At 44.3% G+C, this 15,922-nt stretch overlaps 1 long non-coding RNA gene and 2 gene segments (V, D, J or C); all 3 read left to right on the forward strand.

The window, feature by feature from the left end:
* Positions 1–138: 138 nt before the first annotated feature.
* On the forward strand, positions 139–1,394 carry LOC119565358. The segment is given in 2 exon segments: positions 139–415; positions 899–1,394. Coding segments are annotated over 2 exon segments (486 nt in total).
* A 2,022-nt stretch (positions 1,395–3,416) lies between these two features.
* Positions 3,417–11,352, forward strand: LOC119565360. Of its 2 annotated transcripts, XR_006288862.1 has the most exons (4): positions 3,422–5,275; positions 5,791–9,372; positions 10,624–10,961; positions 11,080–11,352. It is a non-coding gene; the product is annotated as an uncharacterized LOC119565360 (long non-coding RNA). The 2 variants fall into 2 exon arrangements; XR_006288861.1 differs by having other exon boundaries at positions 3,417–5,275; positions 5,791–10,961.
* A 3,397-nt stretch (positions 11,353–14,749) lies between these two features.
* On the forward strand, positions 14,750–15,345 carry LOC119565471. The segment is given in 2 exon segments: positions 14,750–14,864; positions 14,981–15,345. Coding segments are annotated over 2 exon segments (480 nt in total).
* The last annotated feature ends 577 nt before the right edge of the window (positions 15,346–15,922 follow it).

The following is a 15,922-nucleotide window of genomic DNA, read 5'->3' on the forward strand; positions in this document are numbered from 1 at the left end:
GTTTGGCCCTTCCCCAGTTTTACTGACTAAGAATTCTTTTAACATTAACTATTTACAGTGTGTATGCTTCAACTAATCAAGACGTGTGACTGTGTAGTTCTCTAGTACACAGTGAAGAGAAGGCAGCGAGGAGTTTGGTTTTGGTTAGTGGCTCACACACTGGGCTGACACGTGTCCCCTCTCACACTCTTAAATAAATTGGAAACTCTTCGATACAGTGAGAACGACAGCACCTCATCTCTTCTGCTCAGGACTGGGCAGTCTGCTCCCACCTTTTTCTTTCAGCATTTCAGAATTTGTCACTCAAGACTGAGTAGCATTGACTTCTTGTGCTTTTATTTCTCCTCAGGAGCCAGAGCAATTTCAGGAGACATGGTGGGGTTTCTGGAAATTCTCTTCGCTTGCCTCTTGCCATGTAAGTTTGTTCAACTCAGTTCTGTTTATCATTTATGGTTATTTATGCAGCATTGTGGGCTTGGATCCCCAGAGTTACAACAGTTTTACTCCAGGACAACTCTAGTGAGAGTAGTGGAGTAAGACTGGAGTCTCAGCACCCCTGAGTGTGTATGGAACTTTACAGATAATCCACACACCAGGGGCCCAGTTATCAACTCCCCTACCCCTTGTGTAGTCACTGACATCTGTGCCTGGGAGAGAAAAAACCCTGAGATCAGAATTGTCCTCTCACTCACACCCGTGTCAGAAATGACACACTTCACCCTCACCATGCACACTTCTAAATGAACATACAAGGTGAAAGGCAGCAGAGAAGCAACCCCGCGTCCCTTCAGTCTAAGCAGCATGGACTCTGCATAGGACAGACATTACTGCTCCATGTAGAGGGATTATTTCTAGCAGCCATTTCCTCATAGCTCCTTATCCTCCTTTTGTCTTCTAGCTGTGCTGTGGGCCATTCACCTGGAGCAGGTACCAATCTCCATCACAAAGGAGCCAGGTACAGGCAGCACTGCTGACTTCATTTGCAAAGTGTCTGGCATATTGGCCTCTACCTATATCCACTGGTACCGAGCCCCAACTGGAGGGGCTCCACAGAGGATGCTCTACCTTTCTTACTCCAAGCCTGATCCTACCTGGGACGCCGGCTTCTCCAGCAAGAAACTCACCGCCTATTTTCAAGACCGTAGCTTCTGCAAACTGTTGGTGCAGAAGCTGGAAAAGGCAGACAGCGGCCACTATTACTGTGCCGCATGGGATTATACACAGTGCCACAAACCTCCTGCAGCCCTGCACAAAAACCCCCCTAAACACCAAAACCACACATACCACAGCCTGGGGGGCTGGGCTCAGCTCTCACGTTACTGCTGCAGCAGAGCTCACTGAGCCCCACCCTCAGCCCACTCTATACATTGGTTTTGTGTGATTAGAAAGTTGGCAACCCTAACACCATTTTCCTGCCCCTTCTGAGGCCCCGCCCCCCGCTCGCTCCATCTTCTCTCCCTTCATGGTTCGCTGTCCCCCACCCTCGCTCACTTTCATCGGGCTGGGGCAGGGGTGTGGGAGGGGATGCAGGTTCCAACTTGGGGTACAGGCTCTGGGGGGGTCAGAGATGAGAAGTTTCAGGTGCAGGAGGGGGCTCAGGCCTGGGGCAGGGGTGCAGGAGAGGGTTTGGGGTTTAGGCTCCAGACGGGTGGCGCTTAGTTCAGGCAGCTCCGGGTCAGCAGTGCAGTGGGGCTAAGGCAGGCTCCCTGCCTACCTTGGCTCAGCATGACTCTTGGAAGGGGCCGGCATGTCCAGCTCCTAGGTGGAGGGGAGATGCTGGTCAATGGGAGCTGAGGAGCTGGTGCTCGGGGCAGAGGCAGCGCATAGAGCCCCCGTGGCCATCCCTGCACCTAGGGGCCTCAGGGAGATGCTGGCTGCTGCTGGGAGCCATGTGGGGACAGGGCAGGCAGGGACTCTGCCTTAGCCCTGCTGTGCTGCTGACTGGACTTTTAATGGCCCGGTCAGCAATGCTGACTGAAGCCGCTGGGGTCCTTTTTCAACCGGTGTTCCAGTTGAAAAGCGGACACCAGGCAACCCTATCTATGGGGCAGACAGCCTCTCAAACTCATGTCATAGCCAATACAGCAGACTGACTCCTGCCCCAGCTCCACCCACCCATGCAGATGCCCATTCATCCCACTTTCTTCGTGAGTGGCGCTGGGCCCACTTCCCCAGCATCTGCCTAGCAATACCGGCTCCATCCCTAAAGGCAGAACAAGCAATTGTTCTGTGAGGAAATTTTAGCAATGACTGGAACACTAACCAGGGTGCAGGAGTTTTTGCTACCTCACTGTTTAACCCTATTCAACCAAGGTCTAAATCATGCAGTGTAAAAACACCTCATCCACTGTGCTCTCTCCCTCCTACCACTGTCGCCATCCCTGGATCTGCAACGTTGCTGGCCCAGTGAACAATGGTAGACAAAGGTACAGAAAGATGCTGAATGAACCCCCTCAGTGTGATGCTCTTATCTCCCGCTAGCGATGGTTGGGCAACAGAAAGAGACTGAATAGCCTGCTACAGCCTTGGCTAACACTGCTCGCTCTTTGAGCTCATGCTTTCAATCTCTGCTTCGGACAACCCACTCAGGGACTAACACTAACACAGACAAGTTTCAGAGGGGTAGCCGTGTTAGTCTGTATCAGCAAAAACAATGAGGAGTTTCTAAGGTGCCACAAGGACTAACAGTTTTATTTGAGCATGGAGTGGAAAATACAGTAGACAGGTATATATACACAGTATATGAAAAGATGGGAGTTGCCTTACCCAGTGGGGGGGGGCAGTGCTAATGCGACAATTCAATTAAAGTGGAAGTGGGCTATTCTCAACAGTAGAATACCAAGGGAGGAAAAATCACTTTTGTAGTGGTAATGAGGGCAATGTAATTAGGATGGCACATTTCAAACAGCTGACAAGAACGTGTGAGTAACAGTAGAGGAAAATTAGTTTCTGTAGTGACCCATCCACTCCCAGTCTTTATTCAGGCCTAATTTTATGGTGTCCAGTTTGCAAATTAAATCCAGTTCTGCAGTTTCTCATTGGAGTCTGTTTTTTGAAGTTTTTTTGTTGAAGAATTGCCACTTTTAAGTCTGTTATTGAGTGTCCAGGGAGATTGAAGTGTTCTCCTACTGATTTTTGAATGTTATAATTCTTGACATCTGATTTGTGTCCATTTATTCTTTTGTGTAGAGATTGTCTGGTTTGGCCAATGTACATGGCAGAGGGGCATTGCTGGCACACGATGGCATATATCACATTGGTAGATGTGCAGGTGAATGAGCCCCAGAGGGTGTGGCTGATGTGGTTAGGCCCTATGGTGGTGTCCCTTGAATCGATATGCAGACAGAGTTGACAACGGGGTTTGTTGAAGGGATAGGTTTCTGGGTTAGTGTTTTTGTTGTGTGGTGTGTAGCTGCTGGTGAGTATTTGCTTCAGGTTGGGAGCTAAGGCCTTAGAAACAGTTTTGCCCCAGTTTCACACTCAGCAATGGTAGGAGCCCTAGTATACACAGGATGCAGGAATTCTGTGGCCATGCCTGCAGGGATCGGGGGTAGACAACAAAACGTAACAGAACTAACTTTACTGCATGTTATACACACCCAGAGAAGCCCTCAATGCAAGAGAAGCAGTACAATTCCTGACAACTTTCAAGCTCTTAAAACCCAACAAGAGAAGGGCATTCATACTTCCAGGAAGTCATGGGGAGTTTCCTTGCCAGTTACCAAATGACTAATGAGCAGGTTGGCTGAACATCCATTTTATGTTACATTGGTAATTCACTGATCTTACTCTATTCTCGATATCGTAGCTATTTTTGATCTAATCTATTTAAGCAGCTAACTGTTTGTCTCAGTAAGGCATTCCTAAAATGTCCATCACCATGGTATCTGAGCACTGACCACAGTAATGTGGACTTTGACAGCACTAAGAGGACATCAAAGTGGGCTCTGCTTTTTGCATCTCCCAGTTTCTATGAAGCTTTATTTGCTTTTCCTTCTTTGCATATGTATTTGTTGAACACCCAAGTGCTTGCAGTTGTTTTTTTAACTGCAGCAGGACATTTTTTATCTAGTTACATTTTTTAAATGCAAATATAGTAATATTATTTCTATTGAGGTAGCACCCAAACTGATGGAGACCTCTTTGTGCTCGGAAATGTATAATCATGTGATGAAAATACTCCCTGCTCTAAGAGTTTTACAAATGATGTATTCAGGTTTATTTGATTCCATATGAAGGATGGAGGGAGAGGGATATAACTTTCATATTCGATGGTAAATTGTTTGGGGCAGGAGCCAGGCCTTTTTGCACATCTGAACAACACCTAGGACAGTGGGACCCTAATCCTAATTGGGACCTTTGGTTTCCACTATAATAGTAAAATTGTTATTTTCATGATTTAGGGCCTACGGGCCCCAAGTGAAAGAGAGGGGTCCCACTCTGCTATATGCTCTAGACCACAGAAAGAGCCTCAAAAAGGTTATAGTCTAAATAGATAAGACATTCAAAGAAAAGATAGTTCTCATTTTACAGATGGAGGACAGGAGATTATAGGCCAGATTTTAAAGAAGAGCTGAGCACTTCTCCCTCCAGCATAAATTGACAGAAGCAGTGGATACCTCTGCACCTCTAAAATTCAGGCTCTTGGTAACTTGCCTATGGTCATGCATGGCATTTGTGGCATTGCTGTGAATTGAGTTCAGACCTCCCGAGTCCTAGTTCAGTGCCTTAACCACAAAGCATTAATGGTGGGAAAGTGCACTACAATTTGCTACCTGTATGTTTCTGTCCATGGAAGGAGAATGCACTAAGGCCGAAATTCTCAGAGGTATTTAGTCTCCTAACTTTCATTGAAATCATCCTAACTACTGAATTAGGATCTGGACCCAAGAACCTAAAATGCATCCGAGGAAGTGAGCTGTAGCTCACAAAAGCTTATGCCCAAATACATTTGTTAGTCTCTAAGGTGCCACTAGTACTCCTTTTCTTTTTGCGAATACAGACTGACACGGCTGCTACTCTGAAACCTAAAATGGTTAGTGGCTCTCTCACAAACTCTCCGTCCTGCTCCCACCCCCAACCCAACAGGAAACCAGATGGTACAGTAAGAACAGCAGCAATATCCTCATTTCTTGCTTTCTTCAGACAGGACTGGGTAACATTATTTTTCTTTTGACCAAATTGAGCACCATTAACTTTCCTTCCTGAAAAGGTGCAGCAAGTTAAGGAGACATGGTGGGATGTCTGCAAGCCCTCGTTGCTTGCCTCTTCCCTGGTAAGTTTACTGGACACATTAACTGTAGTTAGTGATTTTATTCTGTATTTATTGTTAACAAAAAAAAAAAACCCAACATGGGCCTGAATCTCGACTCCAGTGTAATAACTTGATGCTAGTACAGTACCAATAAAGCCAATGGCATTGCACTGAAATAAAACTGGTGTACTGAAATGGAGAAATCAGGATCTGTAATCCTGGATGGTTCCTCACAGATAAAGGGTCTGATTCTTCACTGCTCTGTACCTTGTGTAATTGTTCACACCATCTTTGCCCACGTGTAAACAGAAATTGATCATTTACTCACACTAGAGATAGGCTTTACTCATTTTGCCCTCACATTTACAGAGACACAAATGGCTATACAAGGTGCAAGGCAATGGATAAGTAAGCCCATGTACCTTCCTCAAGAACTTGAAGGTGGCAAGGCCATGTACATGTTACTGCTCTCGGAAGAGGGAAATGTGTCTAGGTGCTGTCTCCTCATGGTTGCTTTCTCTCTTTTTGCCTTCCAGCTGTTCTGTGGGCCATTCACCTGGAGCAGGAGCAGATCTCTCTCACAAAGCAGCCAGTTCAAGGCAATTCTGCCAAATTCACTTGCAAGGTGTTTGGTGGATCGGACTCTACCTACATCCACTGGTACCGAGCCTCAGCTGGAGAGGCCCCACACAGGCTGCTGTACCTCACTCTCTCTGGGTCGGAGTTAAAGCGAGAGGCAGCCTTCCCCAAGGAGAAATTCTCAGCCTATGGGACAAAAAACATCTCTAACTTGGTGGTGCACAAGCTGGAAGAGACAGACAGCGGCCGCTATTACTGTGCCACATGGGATTTTACACAGTGCCACAAGCTTCCTGCAACCCTGCACAAAAACCACCACAGCTCTGTGTGTGGGACTCAACTCTCATGTTACTGCTGCAGCAGAGCAGGCTGAGCCCTGCCCCTGGCCCAGGAACACCAGCCTTCAGAACAGGCATAGCCTCAGTCCCACAAACCACGGCCAGCGTGAACTCCCGTTCGGCCAGCCCAAGTTGTGTAGGGATTTGCCTGAGCCAGGGAAGTGGGAGTTTGCGCCACCCACTAGGTAAAGCTGACATCCAGTGACTGCCTGCCAGTACTGGCTCCATCTCTAAAGGCAGAACAAGTGATTGAGCAGTCACTACCCATTTGACTTCACAAAGTAATGGGTGACCAGAGACACTGGGGAGTGGGAGAATGGGGTGGGCACAATAAATAACTGGGGAGAGACTTGTGGGGGGGGGAGGGTAAAGTGAATAGGGAAGATGAGGGGAAGACATTTTCTTTGTTGGAACAAACAGCAGTTTGCAACTCCACTGGGAATTTTCAGGACAGCTCTATAGCTGGAGCTGTAGTTTACACACAATACAGGAGTTTGCCTCTCAGTTTCAGTGGCCCAACATAAAATAACTAACTTGGCTCCTCTGAGTGCACATGTGTGCCATGCTCGAGGAGTTAAGACTAAAATAGCCAGCTCTTACAAGCTCTTCATTGTAAGCTCTTCATTGTAAATGTGAGACGGGCACAGGAAATCCTGGGGGGCTTCCTTCCCATGGAAAAGGGCCCAATCCTCACATTCATCTGCACTGCACTCGGTGCAAGACTGAGCTTGGTGACAAAGGTGGCTGGATGCCATCTCTGTGCCCCCATAGTGCTGGGGTCAGGTAGTGGCTAGTTTTGCTCCCACTACACCTTAGCGCATTTAGTTGTGCCCTGCAAGGAATGACCCTAAGGAGCCACTGTGGGAGTTAGGGATCACAGTAATGCAGTACCTCCCTCTAGCCATGTCCATTACAGCAGAGTAGAAATGGAATACCTTATCCTAGGTTCCAGGAATTCCAGCCGCTCCTGAGAATGGATAGGTTTTTGGCTCACACTTATGTCCTTTGATAGCTCATTTCACCATCAATCACCTTTGACTGAGAACTTTTTATCATCATTACAAATGAGCAAATGAAACTGGTTATTGTAGTGTTGATCGACGTGTGGGGCTCCTGTTAATATCATTGAATTATATATGATACCACTCACATATAATTTAGAGAGTCATACATGTGCCTGTCACTTATAGGCACTGTTCAGGATGTCCAATATAGATTAATATCCATTCAAGTTCTTGGTATGTATGTTAAGGAAACCATTTGGTCCACAACAAATCATAAACATGGGACATTTACAGAAGAGTGGTCCTTACATATATATTTCCAAAGTTTTCATTAACATGTAGTTAAGGTTCATAAAATCATAGAGGTTTGAAATGGAAAAGACCTATTACAGCATCCAGTTCATCTTCCTGCCAATGCAGAGCTATTCCCTACCAAGTGTTTTCTAGTTTTTTGTCGAGTCTAGTTTTAAAGATCTCCAAAATGGGGCTTCCATCATCTCCTTTGACAGATGATTCCATGCCTGATAGAATAGCAAGAAACTTAATGACACTGATCTCAAAGTTTTCCATATTTTCTCTGTCCTCACGGGTGTCTCCAACTCAACCCAGTTTTGAATCGTATGCAAGTTTTGTAAGTGTATTATTCACACCATCCGCTGCATCAGTAAGGAAGATGTTTGACATTTCTTTTTTCTTGCATTAAAGATTGATTAAAGCGCTTTGAAATCTCCAAAGGAAAAGGTGCTCCATCCTGCAAGATACTGAGCTATTTCTAAAAGCTAGTGGGTGCTCTCATCATCATCATCTGTAGACACTAATAAGAGTTGAGAGACCTCAGCACTTCCAGCATTACTTAGTGCTTTACAGGATAAGCTCTGTATGAGCAGAGTGTTCAGTTTATTTTCAGTAGTTCTCAGACTTATGTATGGAATTCAATCAAGTCATAATAAGATTTCATCCTTGAGTTGGGTGACTGTTTTCCTTCTAGTCTCTTGATCACTGTACCAACAATTATACAATGTATATTTTCAAAAGTTATGACCCAGTCATCAATGCAAAGTTAACCCACTGTGTTCCTCAACAACAACAACAACAACAAAAACCAAAATTTTCAAAGAACTGTAGCAAGATCTGGAACATGGACCTAGGCATTAGCAGCTGAGATTTCTCAAGTCTACCTTTTTCAGAATGTGCTCCTTTCTGTAACATGGAGCAAATGGTGAAGGGAGAAAATGATACAGTGGCACAAAATTTTTAACTGAATTAATATTGAACCATTAACAGCTTATTTTGTGAAGCTACAAGATGTCTTGAGAATAAAAAGTTTATACTGCAAATTCCGCCCCCCTGCCTTCCCTCCCTCCCCATACCACAAACATCCTTTTAACAAAACAGGATGTGTTGCTTTTCAGGGGCTTCATCATCAAGACAGGAAACCAACAAATTACTGTTTAGACATCTAGCAGGTTTGGATTCCAATTATTTCACCATTATTGTATTGTGCTTTTTTGTAAACACCACCACCACCACACAAAAACAAAAAAACCCCAAGTACACTCAGAAGAATCTTTCCCCACATTTTAGTATTAGGAATGGGATTTTCATTTTACTGTTGGGATTTAAAGCCATAAGGCCCTGGCCTTGTGAGTTCCTGTTGCCTGTAATGGGAGATGCAGGTGCTCACCACCTTACAGGACAGGCCTTTTCAAGTTTCATCCAGAGTCCAGTGAAGTCAGTGGAAGAACTCCCAGCCACTTCAATGAGCTTTGGACCATACCCAAGACTCACCCTTTTGCTGTGGAACTACTGAACTAGACCTTCTGTACAGGGGCTCTCTTCAGACGCCAAGAAGAGGGCTGATGTTGATTCTTTGGACGCAAGATTGTTTGATCAGGAATATTGTATATTTACAGCAGTCATTACAGCGTTTCCATCCTAGAACTGCATGTTTCTATATAAGTAAAGTGATAAAAATCTATAGGGTTCTCTTTTTTTTTTTTTACCAAAAGGCCATTTAATAGGATATAAATGTGTTTGAAAGTAAGAATACAGCAAATGAATTACTCTAATTGAATGTTCTTGTTTCAATATAACTGAGCTAGAGGAAGATGGAGCATTATCAGACTACCTGAGGAGCTGATTCTGAAAACCACCACCTATCCTGAATAAACCCACTTCAGTCAATGAGACTATTAATGTGAGTCAACTTACTCAAAACCTTCCTCTCCCTTGTACATCCCCATAAGCGTCAGAGGTAAGTCAGCCCTTAATTAACGAGGCAGGGCTCAGACAATTCTCATCATCAAGAATTCCAGTGGGAGGCTTTCAGTCTCATTTAAACGTCCGCACTCCTCCACATCCAGTACAGCCCTCTTTGTGAAATCATTCCTGGTCTCATGATTAGAAAATCGCTGCCTGTGTACAAACTATGATTTTTAAATCCTTGGAATTCAGACCAAGTTTGTCCGGATGATCAAGTTCAGGCTCCTAAATTCCTTTAGGGATCTGGCCCGAACTCTCTTTCCCCAGCTAGATCTGTTCAAAGAAAGGTTATAAGAAGTTTCTGTTGATGGAAAAAAGTATATTCCACTCCCCACCGACCCACACCGAAAACAGGGACAGAGCCGGTAGCACTCCATCTATATACTTAATCACTATGCTTTTGAAATATGGTATATTTGTTGCTATGTTTCTTTGGATAGTGTTCAAAGTATATTCAAAATGTTCCAGATTTTAAGGAGTTCTCAGAACAGTTTATTGTAAAGTTTAATGGGTTAATTCAGCCCTTTGTAGAGGGGCAAGGACAAGGCTTATACAGCACTTACTTCTCACTATAACCCTCAAAATAGGACTTAAGTGGGGTTAAAACAGTGTAAGGACCTTGTTCTGGCTCTCTGCACAGAGATGAAGGTCACCCAATAAAAGTTACATACTCTTGTGGAGTGGGGTGGAATAGACAACAACCGATACCCAAAGGGAAACTCCCAGACAGGGTGTATATAGCACCAGAATTCACAAACAGCATATGAAACCCCTAATGAAACAACAGGAATCTACTGATGTAGGTGAAAACAAAGAGTTAATCATTGAAGCATCTCTGAGTTTGGATGAGGCAAAAATCAAATTAAAGTGCAAGGACAATGTGTTTATTTAAGAGATTACTGATTTCTTTTCCTTGACAACAATTCTATCAGATCTATAAACTTGAGGGGATTCTGAGTTAAGACAAGATGAAAAATTCCCGAGTAAATTCTCCCTAGGAATTGGGGCTTATTCCAAAGATCATTGAAATCAATTGAAGAACTTCCCATTGACTTCAATGGACTTGGCATCAGACTCTTGGTGATCTATTTTCATCACTGCTTGAAAAAGTTCTATTAGTTGCCTTTTTCATGCTGAGAACATTATTGCTTGATCAAATCTGCTGATGTTTATGTTTTTTTTTAAGGGAGTGCAGACAACCTCAATACCTGCAACTATTGTTATAATAATCTGATACTCTTTTTCAAAAGTTCTAAACAAGGCAGCAGTCAGAAGAGTTGCTGGATAGCACGAGGGAAGGTTAGTAGATGTTCCTATCACAAAACTTTTGAACTTTTATGTAAGGCAAACGCATATCTGTATTGCCTTGAAATAGCTAGCCAGTCACTTCCTCTACTCAAGTGATCCCTCCCTTTTTCTGAGATCAGAATTCATATTCCTTTCTTTCTCAGTAGCAGGCTCATCATAACTTAGTGAGAATGTTACTATTGCAAGTTTATCTTGTTGCTTCAGTAGTTTGGTCTTGTAAGTTGCTTTTTGCACTCTAGGCTTCTCCATGCAGGCACCTTACTGAGCAATGATTGGAGATCCTCCATGTTCTATCAATTTCAGATTAAATGGCATTTGTCTCTTTTCTTTGCAGATGGAGAGGCCCAAGTACTGGTACAATCTCAACTATCCATCACCAGGGCAGAAAATAAAACTGCACGAATTGACTGTCATGTTTCTGGCATAACCCTTAGTACTGCTTATATACACTGGTATCGACAGAGACCTGATGCAGCTCTGGAACGGATTCTCTATCTTTCATCAGGAAAACCCGTCTTTGACCAGGATTCTGAGAAGGGAAAGTTTGAGGCAGAGAAGCAGCTCTCCGAGTCGATCTGTGTCCTGACAGTAAAGAAAATAAGCAAGAGTGACGCGGCTACCTATTACTGTGCCGCTTGGGATCCCACAGTATTACTAAACCATTCACATTCTGTACAAAAACCTACTTTGTATTCTCAACAACAGCCTTTCGAATGCAAGAAACCACAGTGACCTCCTCATCCTGCTTTTCATGATGGAAGCAGACGCAGAAACACCTTACTGGGTTCTGCAACAAGAGATAAAAGCAACACAACTGTTGCTTGCACAAGTTTTGCAAACAGTAAGATCCCACCTGTCTCTGCCAAACAACAAGACCAAGTAGTTGCACAGGGCAGCTAAATAGTCAGGGCAGCAACATTTTCAGTTGCTGTCTCAGGGGGTGACTAAGATTTGATACGGGTGCACAGTTATCAGTTTGCATAAGGGAGCTGACATGACAATTGAATTAGGTCAAGATTGGACATTGCTTGAAACCGGAAGGACAGGAGAGTCAGTCCAGGGCGTTCAATCCAATATGCAGATCTAATGAAAAATCTCCTGGTTACTAACAGTATATATACTCCTGGTCCATAAACTCATTTTAATACTGCCTATATATTCCAGTAATCTTTGTGCAGTTGGTTACTCAAGTGCACTGGAAACTAGACTGATACTATAAAATATGTTGCAACACTGCTAGAGGAAATAGTTTGAATCTTTTTCCTGTTTCTAATTAATGTAACCCTTCTGCTCGTCGGAGCTGGCAGCAACAAGGGCCGGGTTCAGTATCTAGGGGTTCTGTTTCAATTACACAATGCAAAACCGGCTCGAGCCCCCACCCAGTGACCTGGGACAATTACATACCACCCCTCTGGGCGCCTCTAAGAGGCAATACTTCTCCTTCTGCAAGTACAGAGTCTGAGTGTACCAAAAAGAAAAACAAAAAACCCACCACCTTTTAATAAAGGAGGGAAACAATGCGGCATTATGTTGGGGAAACACCACAACTAGGGTTCATAAACACGAATCATGAACCAGAAGACCCACCCCCAAGCAGATTGAGCTGTGTCCTTTCCCTTTGGTTGTTGAGTCCAGCTACCCAAAAGTCACCCAAACTCCCAAAAGTCCAGCGCAGCCCCAGAGTTCAAAAGTTCATCTTCAGAGTTTACCTCCCAGTCTGGGTGGAAAAGGGGGGAAAGTATGGGGGCACCTTACATGCTCCGCTGCTCGTGTTGACGGACGACTGTCCTGCCTTTCCGCAGGGGTCTGCTGCAGCCTTCACTGCAAGCCGCTCCACTCCGCAAGCCATCACGCGAGCTGCTCCGCTCTGCCAACCGTCCCGAGAGCCGCTCCACCAGCCATCCCAAGAGCCTCTCATCTCCAGCAGACATCCCACTAGCTGCTCACCAATATATCTTCACCCCTCCCCCCCCCACTTAAGAGCACTCAGTGATTTCAGCTCTTAGCAATTTTAGCTCTTTAGTGATTTCAGCTCTTAGTAGGGGAGCCTCACTGCTGGTGCAACATTGGCCCAAAGTGAATTCCGCTCAGCAGCCTGTAACCAGACTCCTAATAGAATGAAAATTAGCTCTGATACTACACAGTGGAGAGATGAGGGGGTAAAATTGGCATTTAGGGCCCTCAGAAGGGGCCCACACCACCAGGTACACATACCTGTCCCCAGCCTCTCTCAGCTCACTGGGTTCTAGAACCCATGTCCCTTGCCTAGCAAGTGCTACTTAGTTGAGAGCAAATCCCTCTGTCATAAAATGCCAGGTACATTTCTACTGTCCTTGATTCACATAACCAGGATAACAACACTTTATTATTCCTGCCCCAATAACAAAGAGACTGGGGATCCCACAGCAGCCAAAGTGACCATTTTGGCAAGCAGTCCCATCATGCTCATGCAAACAAGATCAGCCCTTAAAGTCCTTTTCCACAATTCACCACCAGATGTCAGGGTAGAGCTCAACCTGACTCTGCTTCCATTAGCATATTACCTATGAAGAGGGACCAGCCTATCTTTTACTCTCTGAAGCCAGTTCAACAGAAAACACATGGTGTGACAGCAGGCCACACTCTGCTTGAACTGATATTATGCTGTAGAATTTCAATCTTAGAATGAATGTTCAGGAAACTTTACAGAATAAGAGTCCCTGCCCCAGTGATTTGATGGTCTAAGGTGGGTTACTAGAGCAATGTGGATAAAGGGAGTCAGGTTCTTCAGAACCCATAGGGAAAACGTGTGATTGCAGGTGATACTGGAAAGAAGGGCAGACGTGGAAGCATCACTTATTGAATGATGCTAGAAAGACAAGAACACTAATGGAGCTACAATATAGAAAAGACATCATGGATCGGATTAGCTCTCATCACAAGGAAACAAAGAAGTGTTTAAGAAAACATGAGGTTACTCATAAATTAATTCAACAGAAACATCACCCTTGAGTTGGCCCTTTTTCAGAAGTAGGACAAAATTGACTGCAAATGTACAATTGCAGATCCATCCTATATCAGTAGAGGGCATTAGCACACAGACATAATAGCCACTGTCTGTACATCACTATTTATAGAACAGAGGGATAGTCTCGCATTGAAGTAGGAAATGATTTTCCACTACTTCACATCCAGAAAACTCAGTGAGAGCAGGATCCTGGGAAGTGCTTAATATCTTCAGAAGCGTTCCGAGTGCTGTACTGACAACAGCACCCCCCAGGGCAGCACCTCCCATCTTCAACAGGGAAAGAAAATAACCCTCAAGAAAATTATTCTTCACTGTGACATCAACATGGCTCTGCCAGTCCCTTCATCTTTGTATTAGTTACAGTCATAGTTAGGAACCCCAGTCACAGATCTGGTCCACACTGCACAGGGCACTGTACAAACAAGCAACAAAGTTTGCATCCCTGCCCACAAACATCTTGGTGCTTTTTTCCCCACCACTTATGTGGAATGCCCCCCCCCCCCCCACAAATCCCTAAACCACTAGCCTCATCTCCTTTGAATCCCTCTCAAGACCCACTCCTGCTGCGACTCCTACAAGAAATCTGCTGGCAAATAATAACTCTGGTTGGGGAGGGTGGGGGATACGGTATACTTAAACATGAAGTACCAAATATTCTCTGCTGGTGCAAATACCCTTTTAGACTGAAGATCTTTGTGACAGTCACTCCATATTTGCTATGTACAGTAACTCACACAATGTGGACACCAAACGGACAGAGGCCTCTTGGAACCACTGTAATATAATTAAAAGACCAATCCTTCATTACACAGACTTCCATGATGCAATCTGCACTGGTCTAAAGATAGCGGAAGAGTTTGCTTCGTGCCAGATACTTTTATCAAAGAGCATTAACTTCGGAGGAGTTTCAGGCATAACTCTACTAACCTTAAATTAGCATATGCAGCCAGCAAAACCTCATCCCCTGTTAACTAGATAAGTCACTTCCTGTCGTCAAATGCACCTCTCTGTCCATCCCAACACAACAGTCATATTTCTCATAGATGCAGATCCAAGCAAAACCTGTAAAATGTTGCTGCTCCACATCATTATTCTGGCTTTGGTTTTGTCTTGTACGTTTCCTTTTCCAACCTTTTCTACGCAGTTGTACATTACTGAGTCACAACTCACCATGCTCCAGATTCATTCTGTGTTAATTTCTGGTTTTCTTTTCTTGCTCTCTTTGTAGACAGATGTGCCCAAATACATCTGAGACAAGCTCAGTTGTCCGTTATCAGGGCAGAAAATAAAACTGCACGTATAGTCTGTGAGGCTTCTGGCACTGAGAACTTCGGGAGTGCTGTTATACACTGGTATCGACACAGACCTGGAGAAGCTCTGGAGCAGATACTCTATTTTAAGACACAAGCTGAGAAATCAAGTTTTGACAAGAACAAGTTTAGGGTTGACAAGACAACTGAAAAGTCCACCTGTACCTTAACAGTTGGCAAACTAACCTACAATGACATGGCTACCTATTACTGTGCCTACTGGCATCGCACAGCGTTAGAAAGCCATAGACAGGCTGTACAAAAACCTCATTCAGTATTCTGAGCCACAGACTTTCAAAAGTGTACACCCCCCCGCCCCCACACACAGTTGCCTTCTTAATCATCTGAGAGCACGAGTAGATACTCATTTTCTCTGAGCTAGATATAAGAGCATCACATACAACTGATGTTTTTAAAGTATGGCAGGTATAGATTTTAAAAGAGGGTAATAAAAGCTAACTTTTATAGGTACAGCATAGCATGTCATTGACACACCCTCCAGATACTTATAGTATAAGTCAGATATCCACTTCTTCCTTCATTTCTGGTTAATCATCTTTAGAAAGCCATTCCCATCCCTGAATGTTCTATATACTTGCTACCATTTTTGGGGCTCGATACAGGGATTGGGACATGCAGACCAGGGGGCTGTTAGCAATATTGGTTTTAACACTATCACAGGCAGGGACAACCTTTGGAGGATGCTGGTTTGCTGAAGATCCCTGACTGGAAGAGAAAGCAACTTTTCCAGGCCTGTGATAGACAGCCATTTATCAAGACAACGACATTTTGCTCCCTACTGACTGAATAGCAAGTCAATGAATGGAGAGGGCTAGTTAGCTAACGGAGTGGTCATAGGT

The sequence above is a fragment of the Chelonia mydas genome, chromosome 2 (assembly GCF_015237465.2).
Source record: "Chelonia mydas isolate rCheMyd1 chromosome 2, rCheMyd1.pri.v2, whole genome shotgun sequence".
Taxonomy (NCBI): domain Eukaryota; kingdom Metazoa; phylum Chordata; order Testudines; family Cheloniidae; genus Chelonia; species Chelonia mydas.